We start from the raw sequence: 18,174 nt of genomic DNA, 5'->3' as shown, positions 1-18,174 counted from the left end.
CCAACACCCCCTCCCCGAGGGACTCCCCTTTGCTCTCTGCCCAGCTGGGTACCCAAGGCTGCAGAGGGGTGAGGTGGGTGGGGGAAGGGCTGGCTGCTAGACGGGGTCTGGGCTCGCACCAGGTGTCTGCGAAGGAGCAGAGACAGACAGAGCTGGACCCAGGGGTTCCCTGCGGCTGGGCTGGGCTCTGGGCTGACCGGGATGGGCTCTGCTTTGACCTTCCTGCCTCCATGCTGCCCCCAGGCCATCTGTGCAGGGGCAGCTGACTGACAACCCGCCTGTTGTGACAGCGCCGTGTGAGTGGCGACCCCACACCCCACGGAGCAGATCAATCCCCAGCCCGCAGTGATACATGAACCCCTCGTGACCATCACACAGCGTGGGCCCCACAGACAGCGTCCGTGGCTGCGATGCCCATCACACTGCCCCATGGAGAAGTCAGGGACCCAGGTTCCCCACTTGGTGTCCTGGGGGAATCCATGGCTCAGTGCCTGGCCAGGGCACCAGCTGGGAGAGCCGCATGGATCATCCTCACACCGTTATCTGGGGGCACGAGGCTCTGTCAGAGTCCTGTGACCCCAGCCCCTGTCCTTGGCTGTGGGCCGGGAGCAGTCAGTGCAGACAGGGAGACGTCTCCAGGACAGACAGGCCTGTAGTCTGCAGAGGGCCTGGCCTGGGGCCAGACTTTCATTCAGGGAAGCAAACTCTTGCTCAGATGCGCTCTAGAGGGGTGGGGGCGTCTCTGCCCCTTTTCACGGCGTTCCTGCAGTGCAGCCTGTCAGAGGCGTCTGAACCCCCCACGGTTTGTCAGTCGGGCTCCCAGAGCTGGGGCTGTCTCAGGCTGCCTCCATTCGCTGCCGGACCATGGACCCCGTTAGACCAGACGCCCATGTCTGGCTGCCCCGTCTCACACAAGCCAGTGACAGGGCACCCAGGGTACCTACGTGAGGGACAACCTCCGGCCAGACCCTGCCTCCCCGGTGACGGCTTGTACCTGCTTCCTCAGCCGGGGATTGGGCCAGGTCTCACTCGCCTTCACTTTTGCAGGCTCCGCTTTTATGTAGCCCCTCCCCACTCCATGGCCGAGATCCCCCCTTCTGCCAGCACCTCCCTGGCCCTTCTCCCCCTTCCCAGGCAGGGCGGGTGTCTGAACGCTCTGCAGCACCTCCTGACATGGCAGCTGGGCCCCTCCAACCCAACAGGCAGGCCCAGGAATTCCCAGAGTCCCAGAGGGGGGGAAATGCCGACGTGCGCTGAGCACCGAAGGCCAAGGCAGCTGCCAGTATCCACTAGTTAGGGCAGGCGTTGGCAGGACTCATAGGAACCAAGATGATCATCTCGTCTGAGCTCCTGCACAGCCCCGAACCCCTGCCTAGGTCACTGACACCCTCTGGTCATGGTTAAAGGTGCAGAGAATCCCCAGCCAGTGCCCCGTGCCCCACGCTGTAGAGGCAGGCGGGCCAGAATCTCCCCCGTGCTAGGCACAGGGCAGGTGTCAGGCACTGGCTAGCACAGAGCTCGCTGTGATCCACACAGGCGCTGAGCACCCCCACCCCGGCCTTCCAAGGCACCCACAGGACGGGGATGTTCATGGACTATTGGATCCCCCCTGCCCCCAGCACGGCAGCGATGTTCTCCTCCAGGCTGGGGGCTGTTTCCCAGTGACCCTGACGGGTGGGCTTGTTATCGGGGCCTGGGCTCCTGTCTCCACCTGGGGGGCAGCCAGCGAGGGGTCATCACATTTGGGGTCAGGAAGGAATTTTCCCCTGGGTCAGACTGGCAGAGACCCGGAGGGGGTTTTGCCTCCCTCTGCAGCGTGGGGCACGGGTCACAGGTCACGTGCAGGTTTAAACTAGTGTCAATGGTGGAGTTTCTGTAACGTGACATCTTTACATCATGAGTTGAGGGTGTCAGTGACCCAGGCAGGGGTTCGGGGGCTGTTACCGGAGTGGACGGGCGAGGTTCTGTGGCTGCGCTGTGCAGGTCAGATGAGCTGATCACAATGAGCCATTCTTGCCTCAGCGTCTATGGGCAACGAGAAAGGGAGCCAGGACTCCTGGGTTCTATCCCTGCTCTGGGAGGGCAGTGGGGTCTAGTGGTTAGAGTGGGGGGGGGGGTGTTCTGGAGGCCAGGATGCTTGGCTAATCTCAGACACATCATCTGTGTTTCTAACCCGGGGAATGAGGCTCAAGTGACCAAATAGCTCCAGGTTAGGGGGAATTGGTGTGGCTGGTTTGGGGGGGGGGGAGATACAGGGTCTCTCCCCTCTTGGGGCGCCAGCTCCAGTACATCCCCAGCAGGGGGAGACAGGCTGGTGAGGGGGGCAGTGAGCTGTGGGTCCTTCCCCCCCCCCCAAGGGGCACTGGCTTTGGTGCAGCGGAGCCTTTCTCGGGGCAGTGGCTGTTTGCTGCAGCAGGGACAAGCCCTGCCAGCAGCCTGAGCTCTGCTCGCCATGGCCCTGCGCTTCCCTTGCCCTGGTGACAGGTGATGCGGGGCCCGTCTCCCTCCCCACTGGCCCCGCCACCGGCTGCCTGGCCCGGGGAACCGCACAGCCAGGGCCACTTCTCCGCCGAGCCATGGAAACCCACCCTTTCACTTCCCTTTCACTTCCCCCAACGCTGGGCTCTGCCCCACACGGGGCTGCCGGGGGAGGAAGCGAAACCCCGGGTGTCTGCAGCGTCGCTTGGCCCCCGTGTTGTGACCCCAGGTAGGGTCAGCCTCACAGTGGTGGGGGCTGCCGCCCATGCAGAGCTGGCCCCGAACCAACATCAGGGAGAGTAGGATCTGTGCAGCACCTGGCACAGTAGGGACCCAGCCTGAGCCGGGGGCTCTAGACAGGCTGTAATGGAAATAATTACAAGGGGACAGTCAGTGACACTGAATCGTGGCCAGGTAAAGCTGGCAAAAGGAAAGCTGCGCTGCTGGCCTGTGGAACTCACTGCCACAAGATCTCATGGGGGCCAAGAGCTCAGCTGGACTCACACAGGAGCTGGAGGTTTATAGGAACCCGTGAGGGTGTCTCCGCAGGGGTTAAAGAGCGCTTGGGGTGGGAATCAAACCCCACCTGTGTTGGGACAGGAGCTGAGCTCTCGCTATCGAGGGTTAAACCTCTCCCAGGGCTGGTTATCGCATCCCTCCCCCTGGAGCAGCTGGTACCGGCCTGTCAGAGATGGGAGGCCAGGTTAGCTGGGCCCTGGGCTGAGGCGCTCTGGGGATTCCTGCCCCTCTAAGGGGCCATTTACATCAGACACCTGTCCCACCCTGACCCCAAACTCAGCAGGAGCAAAGGTCAGCGCATGGGCTCAGCGTCTGCGTCCGGCCTGGCACGTGCACCGCACTGCTGCCCGGAGCCGCCTGAGCCGGCCGGAGTGTGGGGCGGGGGTAGCCGCTGCCCCCATCTCAGCCCCCCCCCACCCCATAACTGCTGCTCCCAGCCCGTCAACCTGCCCCATCGCAGCCCGGCCCGGCCAGAATCTGCCGGAGACCGATGACACTGCCCAGGTCCGCGCGGTGATTGGTCGGCGTGGGGGAGTTACTTGAGTTCATGGTGAAGTGGAAGCGTCTGTGGGAAAAGCCCCGTGTGCTGCGCGGGGTGGGGGGAGAGTGTCGCTGGAGGGCGGGGGGACAGTGGGGACGTTTGGCTGGTGGGGGGTTGTGGGGAAGGCTAATGGCATATTGGGCTGCATTAGGAGGGGCATTGCCAGCAGGTCACGGGAAGTGATTATTCCCCTCTATTCGGCATTGGTGAGGCCGCATTTAGAATATTGTGTCCAGTTTTGGGCCCCCCACTACAAAAAGGATGTGGACAAGTTGGAGAGAGTACAGCGGAGGGCAACAAAAATGATGAGGGGGCTGGAGCACAGGACTTATGAGGAGAGGCTGAGGGAACTGGGCTTGTTTAGTCTGCAGAAGAGAAGAATAAGGGGGGATTTGATAGCAGCCTTTAACTACCTGAAAGGGGGTTCCAGGGAGGATGGAGCTAGGCTGTTCTCGGTGGTGGCAGATGACAGAAAAAGGAGCAACGGTCTCAAGTTGCAGGGGGGGAGGTCTAGGTTGGACATTAGGAAAAACGTTTTCCCTAGGAGGGTGGTGAAGCACTGGAATGGGTTACCTAGGGAGGTGGTGGAATCTCCATCCTTAGAGGTTTTTAAGGCCCAGCTGGACAAAGCCCTGGCTGGGATGATTTAGTTGGGGTTGGTCCTCCTCTGAGCAGGGGGTGGGACTAGATACCTCCTGAGGTCCTTTCCAACCCTCATCTTCTATGATTCTATGATTCTATGACACTGGGCCGGGGGGGCCACCAGCCCTGCTAGGGACACCCCCCCCCCGGAGAGCTGCACCAAGAGCCCCGGGGGGGGGGTTAGCCCCTGGGGAGCTGGGATGTGGGTCCCGGCCACCCCAGGACAGCCGAGGGCAAAGGGGCTGGGACGGGGCCAGCTGCCAGCACGGCTGTGATGGGTTGGACTGGGGGGTCGGGCTGCAGTAGGGGGCAGGGGCTGGGGGCAGGGCGAAGGGTAGGCCGAGACTCCCTCATGGCAGGTGCTGGGCCTGGCGTTACACTCGCGAGGATTGGGCCCCTAGCACCCATGGCTCCCTAGAGAGCCAGGCCAGTAGGGGCCAGTGGATCATGTGGCCTGGCCCACATGCTGCCCAGGCCAGAACCCATGGCCAGTCCCCGGTGCCGGGCCCAGCCACCTGTTGGACCAAAGATTTTAGGCCTCAGGGGACTGAGCGGTTGTGGCCCCAGGCACAACCCAGGAGGGACCGAGGGGCCCCAAGGGCCAAGACCCCTGCAATGGCAGGGACCCGATCCCCTAAACCCAGCTGGTGACCCACTTCCTGCCCTGCAGGGGAAGGTGAAACCCCCCCAAGCTCCCTGCCAGGCTGTCCTGGGGGAGGTTCCTTCCCTGCCCCAATTTGGTGACCCCCAGCGTGTGAGCCAGACCCAGCAGCCTGGCAGAGGAGTCTCTGGAGCCACTCAGAGCCCCGGGCACCCATGCGGTGCCCTGTCTCCAGCTGGGCCAAGCCCTGACACGTCAGAAGAAAAGCCCAGAGATGCTGTTCAGAGATTGCATCTTATTACAAGCTCCAGGGATGTCTGACTTCAGCTCCAGCCCTTGGATCACGTTCTGCCTTTGTCAGCAAGACTGAAGCCCCCCACCCCTCTCAGATCTCGGCCTGTGGGTCAGGCCCCAGCCCCAGTGATCAGCCAGCCCCTCTCAGCCTGCTCGGCGATAAGCTGAGCTCCTCGAATGTCACAGCCTCAGGTTTGTTTTCCAGCCCAGGGAGCATTTTCCTGGTCCCTCTTTGAACTCGCTCCAGTATTTCCACAGCCTTTGTAAAGCGTCTGCCCCAGAACCGGACACGGCCGTCTCTAGGGGGATCACCAATGCAGGGTACAGAGGCACGGCCACGTCCCTTCTGCTGCTCCATATTCCCCTGCTTCTACCTCCAAGGGTCGCCTGCGCCCGCTGTGTCACAGCCCTGCACTGAAAACGCACGTTCAGGCAGGGATCTGCGGTGACCCCTAAGCCCTTCTCTGCATCCTGGCTGCCCAAGGCAGTCTCCGTCCTGTGTCCTGGGTGCCCCGTGTACTGCCTGGCCTTTGGCTGTATTAACACGCAGAGCCTCCTCAGCTGGTTCCATTAAGACCCTTGGATGTAAACGAGCTGGGACTGTTGGTTTGAACGTGTCTGATGTTAGCAGCTGCTGCCTCGCCGCCTCCTGCATTAGAGATGGAAAATGTTCTGCTCTGTCCACAGCTCATCAGGGGCGGACGCAGCCTCCGGCATCACTCCAAACACAGACAGAAATAGCTCGGTGACATTCCTGCCTTTTTTGCATCTTTAGTTTTACCATCTGCACCTAGCGATGGACTGAGAACCCCTGAGCGAGGGTTAGTTTTGTCCCTAATATGTTTTAAAATCTCGTCTTATTCTCCTGAACCCTGTTGGCCATTGAATCCTTTAGCTTCCCTTATCAATCACCTGTATTTGTTTACTGGTCACCTATATTCATTGCCAGTTACTCCCCCTTTTTGCATCTGGCCCTATATTGATTTTTTTAGCATTTGATCATTGTTTCCACGTCTCTGTTTAACCAGGATGGCTGCTTGCCCGGTGCCTTTTTCCGTGTCTGTGGATTCGTGGCTTGTGAGGGGTCTGTGAGTTGTCGGGGGAAACCCTGGGGCTGGGGGGGGTCTGTGAGACGGGGAGCTGTGTGAGCTGAAAGGATCCCTCGCTCTGAGAATGGAGGGGTCGAGGTCGGATTTTCTGAGCTGGTCCCATCACCCTATCTGGCTTTGCTGCCCTCACGGCATCTCTAGACAGGGCCATGCTCCCTCCATGGTGCACTGGAAGCTGCTCCCCACCCCCCGGGCTGGGCGAACGCCAGGGACTTTCTCAAATGCAGTTTCCTGGCACGTGCTCCCGGGAACCGGGGCTTTGCCAGGGACTTTCCGTGCACCGGGTGTGGTTACAGCCGCACCAATCGCAGGCCCTGCAGCCGCCGGGTCACTGGTTACTGGGTGGAACTGCTGCAGCGAGAGCCGGGTCTGGGCTCTGCATGAACAACGTCTGCTCCATCCCCACCACGAGGGACAGGGCGCGCCCCAAGCTGGAGAGACGCCCCCGGCCGGCCCGAGCGACAGCAGCTTCCCTGTGCCTGCTAGAGGGCAGCCAGTGCCCTGCCTCCTGCGACCTCTGACCCCACCGGACCCTCCTGAATCCCAGCCCCCTCCCCAGCACCAGACCCCACCCTGGATAACCTGTGACCCTGCCGGACCCTAGCCTGTGTGCTCCCTGAGCCCCTCCCCTCCCCCCGATCCCAGCATCTCCCTCAGTCCCAGCCCCGATCCTGGGTAACCCCTGACCCTGCGCTGTGGGGTCTCTAGTACGTCAGCACTGGGCGCTGGGGCCTTCTCCCCACAGCCTGTCATGGAGCCAGAGCTGCTGAGGCCAGAGGGCACCAATCAGAGCATCTGGTCTGAGCTCCTGCCTACACAGGCCAGAGCGTTGCATCGGGCTCCGACACCCAGCCCATGGCCGGTAGCCGAGCGAAAGCGGGTCTGTTAGCCAGAGACGTCCCAGCCTGACGTACCGACTCCACATGCTGGTGAATCCACCAAGGCCCTGGGTCGGCCGTTCCCGGGGGCAGTGCCCCACCCAGTTACAAACGTGTCCCGTGTCTCACTTCAGCTGACAGCCCTGGCTTTCCTTCTGCGCTGTCTGGGGGTGAAGGAGCCCTCGGCGCTCAGAAATCTCCCCATGAACCGGCTCTGGGATAAGCTACGTAGGCTGCGCGCCGTCAGGCTCTCACTCAAGGGCAAGTTCGTGGCTGTTCTCTGAACCCCTCAAGTGTTTCAATGTCCTTCCTGGAGCGCAGACCCCAGGACAGGCCCCCGCGGCCACTGACAGACTCCCCACTGCTGTACAGGGAGGTGACACCAGCTCCCTGCGCCTACTCGCTAGTCCCCTGCTCATATGGCCCACGGTCACATTCACCCTTGATGGTCATTCTGTCTACACAGCGACAAGACACCCGTGACTGGCCCGTGCCAGCTGACCTGACTTCGTGCGGCTGTGGGGCCGTTTCGCTGCAGTGTGGACGTCCGGGCTCCAGCTGGAGACCAGGCTCCAGGATCCTGCAACGTTCCTAGATTAGTCATAGAGGCCGAGGCCAGCAGGGCCCCTTGTGATGTCTCTAGCCTGACTCCCCCCCGTACGCACAGGGCAGAGCCCTGCCCCACCGTGACCCCAGAGCTCGGAGACAAACAGCCAGTCGGGAGCTGAACATTGGCCAGAGTGGAGAACCCACCGGGACCTTTGGGACCCTGCTCCAAAGGCTAGTTCCCCTCCCGGGTAAAACTTGCCCTATTTCCAGTCTGAATCTGTCCAGCTCCAACTTCCAGCCCCTGGATGGTGTCAGCCCCACCATGACACCCCCCCCCCCCCCCAGGCTCGCTGTCCCTTGCAGACGCGCCCAGCCCGGGGTTTACAGCGTCTCTCTCTCTCTCTGAGCTATTCACTAACCCTGGGCCAGGGCCAGGCCCTGAGACCCCCCCTGGAGGGCAGTGTCTGGAGCTGCCTAAAGGGAACTGAACTGGGAGGAATGTTCCCACCAGGCACAGCTGTTCGGTGGCAGCCAATGGGAGCGCACAGGTGGCCGGCGCAAAGCTGCGGCGGCCAATGGGAGAGCTCGGTCAGTGGGGGGGGGGGGTTATTGGCGGCTCTGAGCATCCAATCCCTGCTGGCCGGGAGCCGGGTGCGGGTGGGGTGGAGGCTCCCCAGCATGTGCCAATGGGGGTGCGGGGCAGCGCTAGGCTGGGGGCTCAGGGCCACGTTCGGGGGTATCTGCCCTTCGCGGCACAATGACCCCAGCCTGTGGGATGTCCCCGCGCAGCACCAGGACAGGACAGCGGCTCTCAGCACACGCTCCCTTGGCGGGGTCAGTCCCGGGGAGCCTGGCCCATGAGCCCTGCCCCTCTCCAGGCCTCCTGGCCATGGGATGATCTCAAAGTGCTGCATGGACCATCCTCAGCCCCAGAGAACAGCCACATGTCATACAAGGGGAAACTGAGGCACAGAACACCTCACAGCTTGCAGCAAGGCAGAATCAGAAATGGGATGAGACCACAGGGGGCCTGGCTCCCAGCCCCCGACACCCCACTCTAACCCATTGGACCCCGCTCCTCTCCCGGCACTGGGACAGACCCCAGGAGTCCTGGCTCCCTTCCTTACCCTTACACCAAACCCCCTTAACGCCCGTTCTGCCCAGCAGCCCCTGCACGGAGGGCGGCCGTGCTGCGATACCCCCGGCTGCCGTGTGCTCGGCGCAGACTGGCCAGGTTTAAATCATGATCGAAACCTCAGAAACGTCCCAAAAACGCCCCTTTATTGCTGAGAAAAGCTGCAGAGCGAGATGGGGGGGCAGGGCTGGACCGTACCTGGGTCACAGGGTGGGGGTTGGGGGAGGGGGTTGTACAGGGGACTGGGGCCATCACACACACACACACCGCACTGGGCACCTGGGGTCATGGAGCTGGCCCCTGGGGCAGTCGCACACAGGCATGAAGGGACCTTTATCCGGCTCTAGCACTGGGGCTGACCCACCCCGAGCCATGGGCCCGATCCTGCCCCGGTGGGACCCATTGACATGGAATGGCTGAATCTGGCCCAGAGCCTGCTGGGTAACAGCTGGAGGGGCATTACCTGGGGTGACTGACAGTCAAATCTCACCAATGGGGGGTGGGGCTCGGGGCCCAATCCAGCACCCACTGGAGACAATAGAAACCTTCCCCGTGAGGGCAATGGGCTGGGACCAGCCCTGTGGGCCCTGCTGCCCCAGCCCCTGACGTGGGGGATCCCCAGCACTAGCCACATGGGGTCACCGCCCTCTCGCTGCATAGGCCCCTCCCCAGCCCAGCAGAGGGGAATGGGGAGAGCCTGAGGGGCCGGCTCCCCAGTGAGTCTCTGATGGTTTGACTCCTCGCAGTTACGGGGCCGGGGGTCCCCACCCAGGCACAGCAGCCGGCACCAACGGGAGCAGAGCAGGGACGCTGGGGGCAGAGCTGGGGGCGCGAGCGGGTCTCAGGAAGGCACCTGGCATCAGCCCCGCCCCTCAGTTACCTGGAAGGCAAAGCGGAGTCAGTTACCAGGGCCTGGGCCCCGGCGCGAGGCTGGCAGGGATCGGGGCCCTTTTCCAGCACCCCCAGAGAGCCTCCCATGGACACAGGGTGCTGGGGGCCCAGGGGCTGTGGCTGGCAGGGGGAGCACAGCAGGTGGGGGGGTCTCCCCCGAGGAGGGGCTGGGGGTGAAGCTGGTGCCCTCCCCGGCCCGCGGCTACTCACAACGGGCCCCGTGGGTTGTGGGCAGCGTTCATCTTCATCCCCTTGATGATGAGGATGGTGCCGGCGACGATGCCGATGAGGCCCATGGCCAGGCCCAGGGCGCACACCAGGGTCTCTGTGGTCTCGGGGACGGGGGTGGGCACCTGGGGCTCTGGAGGGGGGAGAGAGAGACAGGCCTGGAGTGAGGGGGCTGTTCCCACCCTCCCCTCCCAGAGCCGGGATGGAACCCAGGCGTCCTGGCTCCCGGCCCTGTGCCCCGCGGGGTGCCCGTGCGCCCGGCCTTACCCCAGTGCTTCAGGAAGGGCTGGGCCAGCCCCACGTGCTGCACCCGGCAGTCATAGAACTCGTCCTGCCGCGGGATGAAGGGCAGGTAGGAGAACTTGCGGAAGGCGTTGTCCTGCCGGGGGTAGAAGTCGGTCTCAGAGACGCCCCCCATCACCTCCTGCCCGTTCTTCAGCCACGTCACGCTGAGCACGGGCGGCGAGAACTTGTCCACAAAGCAGATCAGGACGTTGGGCTCCCCCAGCTCCATGGGGCCTTTGGGGATCACGGTCACCTCGGGGGGCACTGGGGAGACAGGGGTTAGGGGTGCCATCGCCTGCCCCGAGCCAGCCCGGCCCTGCTGCTCATGCCCTGCTCAGGGGTCTCCCCCAGGGCTGTGGGGTGTCACCGGGGCCGGCCAAGCTCCCAGCCCTGACGTCGCCTGGAGCACAAGGTGCAGGACAGAGAATCCCTCACGGGCAGGGCCTGGCGTGGGGCAGGGGCAAGGAACAGCCCTTGGTAAAGGAGCTGCCCTGGGCCCCCAGCCTGGGAGGGCGTGAACTGTCTGGGTCCTGCCCTGCAGAGCCCTGCCCTGGGCTGACTGGGCCCCGGAGCCCTCCGAGATCAGGGCCGGTGCATGAGCAGAGGAGTGGTCCCTGGCAGGGAAGGGTCAGGTCCCTGGCAGGGAAGGAAGAGCCCCCCAGGGGTCGTACCGTTTGGGGCCCACGTGCGGTTCGATCTTTTGATCATGATCTCCAGGTTGTTCTTGCCCACGGCCATGTTGCTCAGGGCGCCCTGCGCCTCGAAGCTGGCGAACTTGCCAAAGTAGGGCAGGCGCCAGACAGTTTCCTTCTTCTCCAGGTCCACATGCAAGATCTCGTCCTGGTCGAACTCGAACATGAACTCCCCGGACTCCTGCTGGGACGGTTCCATGCGCTGGTAGAACTCCACCTGGGCCGACATGTGTTCCACTGCGGGGAGAGGGGTGTCAGCAGCAGCCCCCACCAGCCACTTGGGGAGACAGCGTCTCTGGGCGCTTCCCATAGGCCCCAGCCGTGGCACTGGCACTAGGACACCCCCCCGTGAGGGAACAGTAGCCACCGGGAGCACAGTGACCCCCCGGCATCGCGCTGGTGCATAGGGGCCACCATTGCGTCGGATGGGACAGTACCCCCTACTGTGCTCCCTCACCCCAGCTCATTTTTCCCGGCAGGTCTCCCATCCAAAAAGTGACCAGACCTCAACCCACTTAGCTTGTGAAGGGGGAAGTGACTGCAGTGCAGAGAGGTCTAGATTAGAAGCTGCTACTGCAGGACGTTTTGTGCCCCTCTGTGCAGGGGGCTCGCTCTGTGTCCTGCCGTCCCATGACTGGCTCTGCTGTGATTTCAGTCCCTGCCCCCGACACTCACAGCCCAGGCCCAGCCATCGGGACACCTGGGAACTCCCCGGTCAGACAGTAAAGCTGCCCTCGGGGGTCAGACACACTCCGGGAGGGGGAAGGGTCTGGCTCGGGGCTGAGGCTGGGATTCCCCAGGGCCCAAGGGAGTTGGGCACCTACATCCTAGGGAGCCATTGGATGATCCCAGCTCACGTGGCAGGATCTCACAGAGGAAATGCAAAGGAGGGAATCCTCCACCAATAGCCAAGGAGTGGGTCTGAGTCCTGGGGGAACAGAGGACAAAGGGGACAGGCCGGGGAGCGGGGCCAGGGGCTCCCTGCTCTGCACAGACGCACTCACGGCTCAGCAGGTCCGGCTCTGGAGCGGCTCTTTGGGGAACCCTCCCCCATTTCCCCTGTGCATGGCGCCCCCTTGGGAGGGGTCAGCCTCCGAGTCCCAGTGGGGAAGGGGGCTGCACCCCTAGGGCTGGGCTGTGTCATACCCAAACCATACGCCTTCCCGCATTCCCTCTGCTGCTTCGACACCAGCCTCCCCTCCACCCTCTCCCTGCCATGGGGGTGACACTCTCCTACCTGCAGCCCCCCCACCCAGTTCAGCCCCTCGCATCCCTCCCTGCCCACCCCATCCTCTCCACACTATGGCATGAGACCCTTCTCCCTGAAATCCCACTCCAATCCAGCTCGCCCCTGTACCTGTCCCTGCCCCATCAGCCCCCCCCCACCCATTGTCCCCTCCCTGGTGCTGGGTGAGTCCTCCCCACCCCTCGCCCCGGGTCCATGTGTCATAGCCCCCGCCCCGCCCGTACCTGTCACTGCCCCAGCGCCCGGCAGGGCCAGCAGGGCGAGCAGGGCCAGCTGGGCCATGGGGACGCCCCGTCCTGCGCCCATCTCCTCTCTCCGGGCTCTGGGCTGGGTGTGGGGCCGGCAGCACTAGCTGGGCTGGGCGGGGGACACATGTCACACCCTGCGGGGCAGAGCAGGGCTGGGGGGGCAGCGCCCGGCATTGGCCCCAGGGGCCCGGCCCAGGGGCAGGCAGCCAATGGCAGAGATCCCTGCGCCGACCAGCCTGTTACCGGGCAGAGCAGCAGCCCAGGGCGCGCCCAGAGGAGATGGACAGATTCCCGGCCAGACGCCTGCTCCCGGGGCTGGGTCTGTGCAGTGGGGCCCAGAGCGATGCAGCTCCGCCGGCAGCCCAGTGTGGACACAGCGCTGCCAGGAGGGGTTAATCCCCGGTGTGGGGACAGCCCCTCGCCACACAGCTCGCCCCGGCCACAGACACCCTGACCCACAGCACTGGAGGGGTTGGGAGCTGGGGGCCCAGAGAGGGGCTGGCCCAGCCGTTCAGGCCTTGGTCTGAATCTGGGACCGAGGAGCCCTGGGTTCAGCTCCTGGCTCTGCCCCAGATTCTGTGTGACCCTGGGCCAGTCACTGAATTCTCTGGGCCTCCCTTCCCAGCTGGGCCATGGGGAGAGGTAGTGAATGAACACAGCAGAGAGGGGGAGGGGCTCAGAGACTGGGGGGCCAGAGAAGCTCCTTAGAGAGATGGAGGGTGGGACCAGCTGAGAGGCTGAGCTGTGCCTGCCCCATGGAGACTGAGCCCCCCTCTCTATGGCGTCATTGGGGGGCAGGGCACAGGCCCATGGAGGTGGGGGAACAGAAACTTAGAACTTCTACCTTTGGGGTCAGCCCCAAACCTTCCACTGTGACTAAATTTACCCAGACAAACCAGGGACACCCCCCCACACACAAGCAGGGATGTTCCAGGCCCAGGGGAAGGGGAATGCGCTTTCTAGGCCCGTTGCTGGGGGTCCTGCTCTGATGCCATCTGCTCTCCGGGCTGGCCCCACTCTCCGGCTGCCTGGGGGGGGTGCCCGGGGCCATGGCGGGGGGAGGGCGAGTCCTGCAGCCCGACCCCACTCGCTCGCTCTGGCCCCTACGAGGGGGGGAGAAGTGTGGGAACCAGCCCTGCTGGGCCGGCTCTGCCTGGCGACTGATGACGCCGCCCAGCCCCGATGCTCATTGGCCCCTGGGCAGGGGGGGCCCCAATCCCGGCCATGGGGCTGGCGCGGGGAGCGTGGCAGAGACGTTCCCAGGCGGAGGGTCCCGGCACGGAGCCCGAAGGTGAGCAGAGACCCCGCGCCCGGGGAGCCCGCCCTGCGCAGGGGCTGGGTGTGTGGGGGGGGATCGGACCCCACATGGCCCGGGGAGCCCCGGCCAGGTTCACCCTGTCTCCCGCCCCCGCCCCCCATTCTCCGCTCCGCGGCGCTGCCCCAGAACAGGTTTCTTCTGTTAAAATGTGGGCGGGCGGGGCAGGGCGCATCCACTGGGCTCGGAGCTAGGGTCATTCCGGCCCGGGGTCCGGCCGGGCTCTGGAGCTGCGAGCCCCGGGGCAGGCGGCGGGTCCCTGAGCCGAGCCCGTCCGTTCCCCGCAGAGCATTTCGTGTACCAGGCGAAGTTCGAGTGTCACTTCACCAACGGCACCGAGGGGTTCCGGTTCGTGTACCGGCACATCTACAACCGGCAGCAGACCTCGCACTTCGACAGCGACCTGGGGCTGTAGGTGGCGGACTCGGAGCTGGGCAGAATCGACGTGGAGACCTGGAACAAGGACCCGGCCCAGCTGGCGTACCGACGGGCCGGGGCGGAACGGTTCTGCCGGACCAACTACAAGGCGGATGAGCCCTACACCATCGACCGCAGAGGTGAGCGGGGGCGGGGCGCGGGGGGGCCGGACGCTCTGCCCCCCCCGTTCTCTCCATGGTCCCGCCCGGGCTAGAATCACGGGCTGTGTGACTCCTGGCTGCGGGGCGGGGAGCCGCGACGCGGGGCGAAGAGAGCAGGAGGGGGCGGGGTCATACGGGGGAGGTCACTCAGCGTCGGGGGGCAGGGCCGGGTGACGGAGGGTATCTCCCCCGCTGCCCCTACCCCCACTCTCACTGCGGCACCACCCCAATGGGAGCAGAGCCCCAGATCCCGGGTCAATCTCTGGGGCTGGGGGGGAGGTGTTTGACTGGTCCTCTCCCCGTGCCCAGCGCCCCCGAGGGGGTTCAGGCCCCAGCCTCCACTACCCCCCACTCAGACCCCCCAGGGCAGGCGGCTGCTGCAGCCCCCAACCCCCATCCTGGGCTGGGTGGGGGCAGGCAACCAGGGCAGAACTTTCCATCCTGACCTCCCCTCTCCCCTCTTGGGGTCCCCCTGGCTGCGAGATGGGAGCAGCTACTGCTCCCTGGGCTGAGCCCCCGTCCCCCTGGGCCCAGGGGGTCAGTCAGTCCCTGTCTCTGTCCCCATGGGGGTGATGGGACACGACTCCCCTCGGGCCCTTTCTGCCTGAACCTGCGCAAGGCACCGAGGGGTAGCAGGAAACCAGCACCACAGCGGGGGGAGGGGAGGGGGGGAAGGGTAGGAGAAGTTGAGGGGGCTGGGCCCTTTTCCTGGGGGTAGTGGGGCATACCTGTTTTCTGTGAGTCCACCTCCATCTCCGGCCCCTTTCCCATCTCTCTCTCCCACCCCCACCCAGTTCAGCCTGAGGTGACAGTTTCCCCCACCAAATCGGGGTCCCAGTCCCACGCCCACCTGCTGGTTTGCTCCGTGACGGGGTTTTACCCCGGGGGGATCCAGATCAAGTGGCTGAAGAACGGGCAGGAGCAGACGGCCGGGGTGGTGTCCACGGAGCTGCTCCAGAACGGAGACTGGACCTTCCAGATCCTGGTGATGCTGGAGATGAGCCCCCGGCGCGGGGACGTCTACGCCTGCCAGGTGCAGCACGTCAGCCTGCCCGAGCCCCTCACCGTGCGCTGGGGTAAGAGCTCTGAGCGGGGGCCATCCCTGAGCCGCAGGGGCACCCCTCGCTGTGGGGAGCACTCGGGGGATGGGCTGGGTCAGAGCCGGTCCCCACGGCTGGGGCAGAGACCAGGGACGTGACCCCCCTGCACAGCGGTGCTGGGCCCTGCAGCTGGGGGGTCTCTGAGTGGGGCAGACAGAAGGGGACGGGGAGCCGGGACAGGGTCTGCTGAGACGGACCAAACACCTCTGCCAAGGACCCCACAAGAGCCTCTGCTCCTTCCTCCACCGGCTGCTCCTCACCCAGCCCTGGCCAGGCAGAGTCTCCTCCCCCCGGCCTGGCCTGGGCAGCAGCCGGCAGAGCCCTGAGCGCACAGGAGTGTCTCTGCTGTCAGGGCCACGCCGCAGCCCCTCACAGTCCCAGCCAGGGAGAGCCACGGCAGGAAACATTCAGCCCCAGTCGCTGTGGGGCGCTGTGCACCCAGTTATGGGGCTGGCACACACAGTGCGGCTGGCGTGTGGGACTCTGTGGGGCTGGAGCACGCTCAGTGCAGACGGGATCTGCAGAGAATTTAGCTGCCGGACTCTGACAGTCTGCGCTGAGCGTCTGCAAAGCCAGACTCGGGGCTGGTCACGGGCCGGGTCTGGACGGATATTGACGTGTGGTGAGTCCCTGGCCCAGGGCGGCCGACCTGCTCCACGTCACGGCGGCGCTGGAGCTCCACGGTGGCTGTGAGAACTTTGTAACGTGGCAGAACCCAGCATCACCCACACTCCCGCCCTCGCGCTGAGAAACGGCTGGAACCTGCAGCCAGTCAGACGCCGCATGGTGCATCTCAGCCCAACCCCTCTGGGCAGGAGCGCTGGTATTGCTGGTGTGTGTCACCCTGGGGCCTGGCATCCCCGGCTCTGGACCAGCCCCCGGTGCTCTGCCCCCCCCCCCGTGCCTCGGCCGGTCAGAAATCCCACCACTGCCCCCGGGAGACTCACCGCTAAGAAACGCCCTGACCTGCAGCCGAAATCTGCCTGTCCTCAGATCCGCTCCGCGCTCCCTTGTCCTCAGCTAAATCATTCCTGCCCCTGCTCGGCTCTGCCCGGCCCAGGACGTGGGGACAGGCCCAGCCTAGCTCCTGCTGGCAATGGGCAGGATCTCACACCTCGCACCCAGGGCCTGAGCCGGTCTCTGCCGCTCACAGACCAGGAGCAGCCCTGGCGTGGGGCAGATTGTCCCAGCGCTGCCCCTGGGCTCTGCCCTCGCTCTGCCCCAGCCGGCGCTCGGCACTGGGGCAGCCGGGAGCCTGGGCTGGAGGCCCCTCGGCTCTGACCCGGCTGCCTGGCCCGGCCCTGTTTTCCCAGAGGCGCAGTCTGACGCCGCCCGGAGCAAGATGCTGACGGGGGTCGGGGGCTTCGTGCTGGGCCTGATCTTCCTGGCGCCGGGGCTGGCCATCTACCTGCGGAACAAGAAAGGTGAGGGGCGGGGGCGGGGCACTGGGGTGTCTCTAGGGGGATGTGGGGTTGGGGGGAGGATCTGGAGAATCTGGGCCTGGCTGCAGGGTCCCCACCCTCCCCCCCTAGGGGCAGGGACAGAGCAGGGCCATGGGCAGATCTGAGTGCGGGGCCCCAGGCCAGGCTGGGAGCTCCCACTATCCCCCCCGCTGCCGAGGCCCCGAGGTGGGACAGAGACCCCAACCCCTCGCAGTGCAGGGAGCTGCCCCTGCCCGGGGCTCAGAGCGTTTCCCGTCCCTCCTCCGGGCAGGGATCCTGGGTCAGGTATTTACAATAATAATGGGGGTAGGAGGGGGGTGACCCCAGGTCTGAGGGCCAGAGGGGGCTGTGTTCCCAGTGAGGGACAGTCCGTGCCGTGGGGCAGGGGCTGGAGCTCTGAACCCCCAGGACCCGGCTCCCCGGCCCAGGCTCTGACCATGTTTCTCTTTGTTTTTCAGGGTGCCCCCTTCCCCAACCTGCAGGTAATTTCAATCTCCCTCCCCCCGTTAAACCCCCCCCCCCCCACTGACCACTGGCTGCCTGGGGCACCCGTGGGGAGGCTGCTTCTGCTCCGCAGCCCATGTCACCCGCCCAGCTCAGGCCCGGGGCAGGTGGACAATGGGGCGTTGGCACCGCGGAGGAGGCTCCGGCTCTCTCGGTTCACGTTCGGGCCGATCCCCGAGCTGCTGCGGGGCAGAGGATCCTGGGTCCCGCAGAGCATTGCCCGGCCTGCGGCTGCCGGGCAGAGTCTCCAGGGACTCCTGGGCCCGGCAGAAAAATCCCCCCGTCCGTCCCGCTAGCCCCACGGCCAGGGGGTGACTTTTCTCCCTCTCCCTGCAGGGCTCCTGAGTTAGACCCTGGGCGTCGGACCCCGGCCGGCAGGAGTTTCCCGCCCGTCTCTCCCAGCACCTGGCCCGGCCTGGAGGAAGCAGAACCTGGGCCGGTCCCGTCCCATCACCATCTGCTCGCCGCCTCTGCCCGGCTCCATCCTGCGCTGCCCCCGCCTGGGACCCGTCACTGCCACTTACAGCCAGCAGGACCCTGGGCGACCCCCAGCCCCTGTGTTAACCCTTTCCCTGCCCCAGCCAAGCGCCACATTCCCTCTCGCTGACCCCGCTGCCCTCGGGGACCCTGTGGGGGACGCTCACGTGCAGTGAAAGGAACAAGGCGTTTGTGGGTCCCGGATCGTCCCTGGCTGATCTCACTCAAGGAGCGACTCGGAGACTCTCCGCTGTGGCAGGGGGCAGGATCCTGCGGTTACAGCTCCCTCGGGTCACTTTAGACACGGGATTTCGATCGGTCTCTGCCCCTCGCCGGAGCTGGGGTTTATTCCCGCCCTGGCGGCTCCTCCTGACCGTCCGAGGGAGCTGGGTTTTCTGCCAGTGGCTCTGGGCCGACTGGCC

At 65.0% G+C, this 18,174-nt stretch overlaps 1 protein-coding gene and 1 pseudogene across 1 annotated transcript; one reads left to right on the top strand and one right to left on the bottom strand.

Annotated features, from left to right (window-relative positions):
- Positions 1-9,843: 9,843 nt before the first annotated feature.
- LOC137163484 (HLA class II histocompatibility antigen, DR alpha chain-like) lies at positions 9,844-12,454 on the bottom strand. Its single transcript, XM_067563736.1, has 4 exons — positions 12,313-12,454; positions 10,822-11,079; positions 10,133-10,414; positions 9,844-9,998 (listed from the first exon to the last, which is right to left on the bottom strand). Exons 1-4 carry the CDS (start codon positions 12,392-12,394, stop codon positions 9,844-9,846), a joined length of 777 nt encoding a protein of 258 aa, XP_067419837.1. The 5' UTR covers positions 12,395-12,454.
- Positions 12,455-13,560: 1,106 nt separating this feature from the next.
- LOC137163479 (H-2 class II histocompatibility antigen, E-S beta chain-like) lies at positions 13,561-17,300 on the top strand (annotated as a pseudogene).
- Positions 17,301-18,174: the final 874 nt, after the last annotated feature.

Source organism: Emydura macquarii, unplaced genomic scaffold (assembly GCF_026122565.2).
Source record: "Emydura macquarii macquarii isolate MOO-44397 ecotype Brisbane River unplaced genomic scaffold, CSIRO-AGI_Emac_v2 contig_2584, whole genome shotgun sequence".
Classification (NCBI taxonomy): domain Eukaryota; kingdom Metazoa; phylum Chordata; order Testudines; family Chelidae; genus Emydura; species Emydura macquarii.
Note: the sequence above shows the minus strand (reverse complement) of the source record. Positions and strands in the feature narration are given on the sequence as shown.

What these genes read in the sequence shown, in the direction of transcription:
- LOC137163484 (XM_067563736.1), bottom strand. Translation starts at nt 12,394, where the DNA reads ATGGGCGCAGGACGGGGCGTCCCCATGGCCCAGCTGGCCCTGCTCGCC. An exon ending in GGGCGCTGGGGCAGTGACAG is followed by an intron (nt 11,080 to 12,312) that starts GTACGGGCGGGG and finishes CTCTCCCCGCAG; the next exon opens with TGGAACACATGTCGGCCCAG. An exon ending in CCGCACGTGGGCCCCAAACG is followed by an intron (nt 10,415 to 10,821) that starts GTACGACCCCTG and finishes CTGTCTCCCCAG; the next exon opens with TGCCCCCCGAGGTGACCGTG.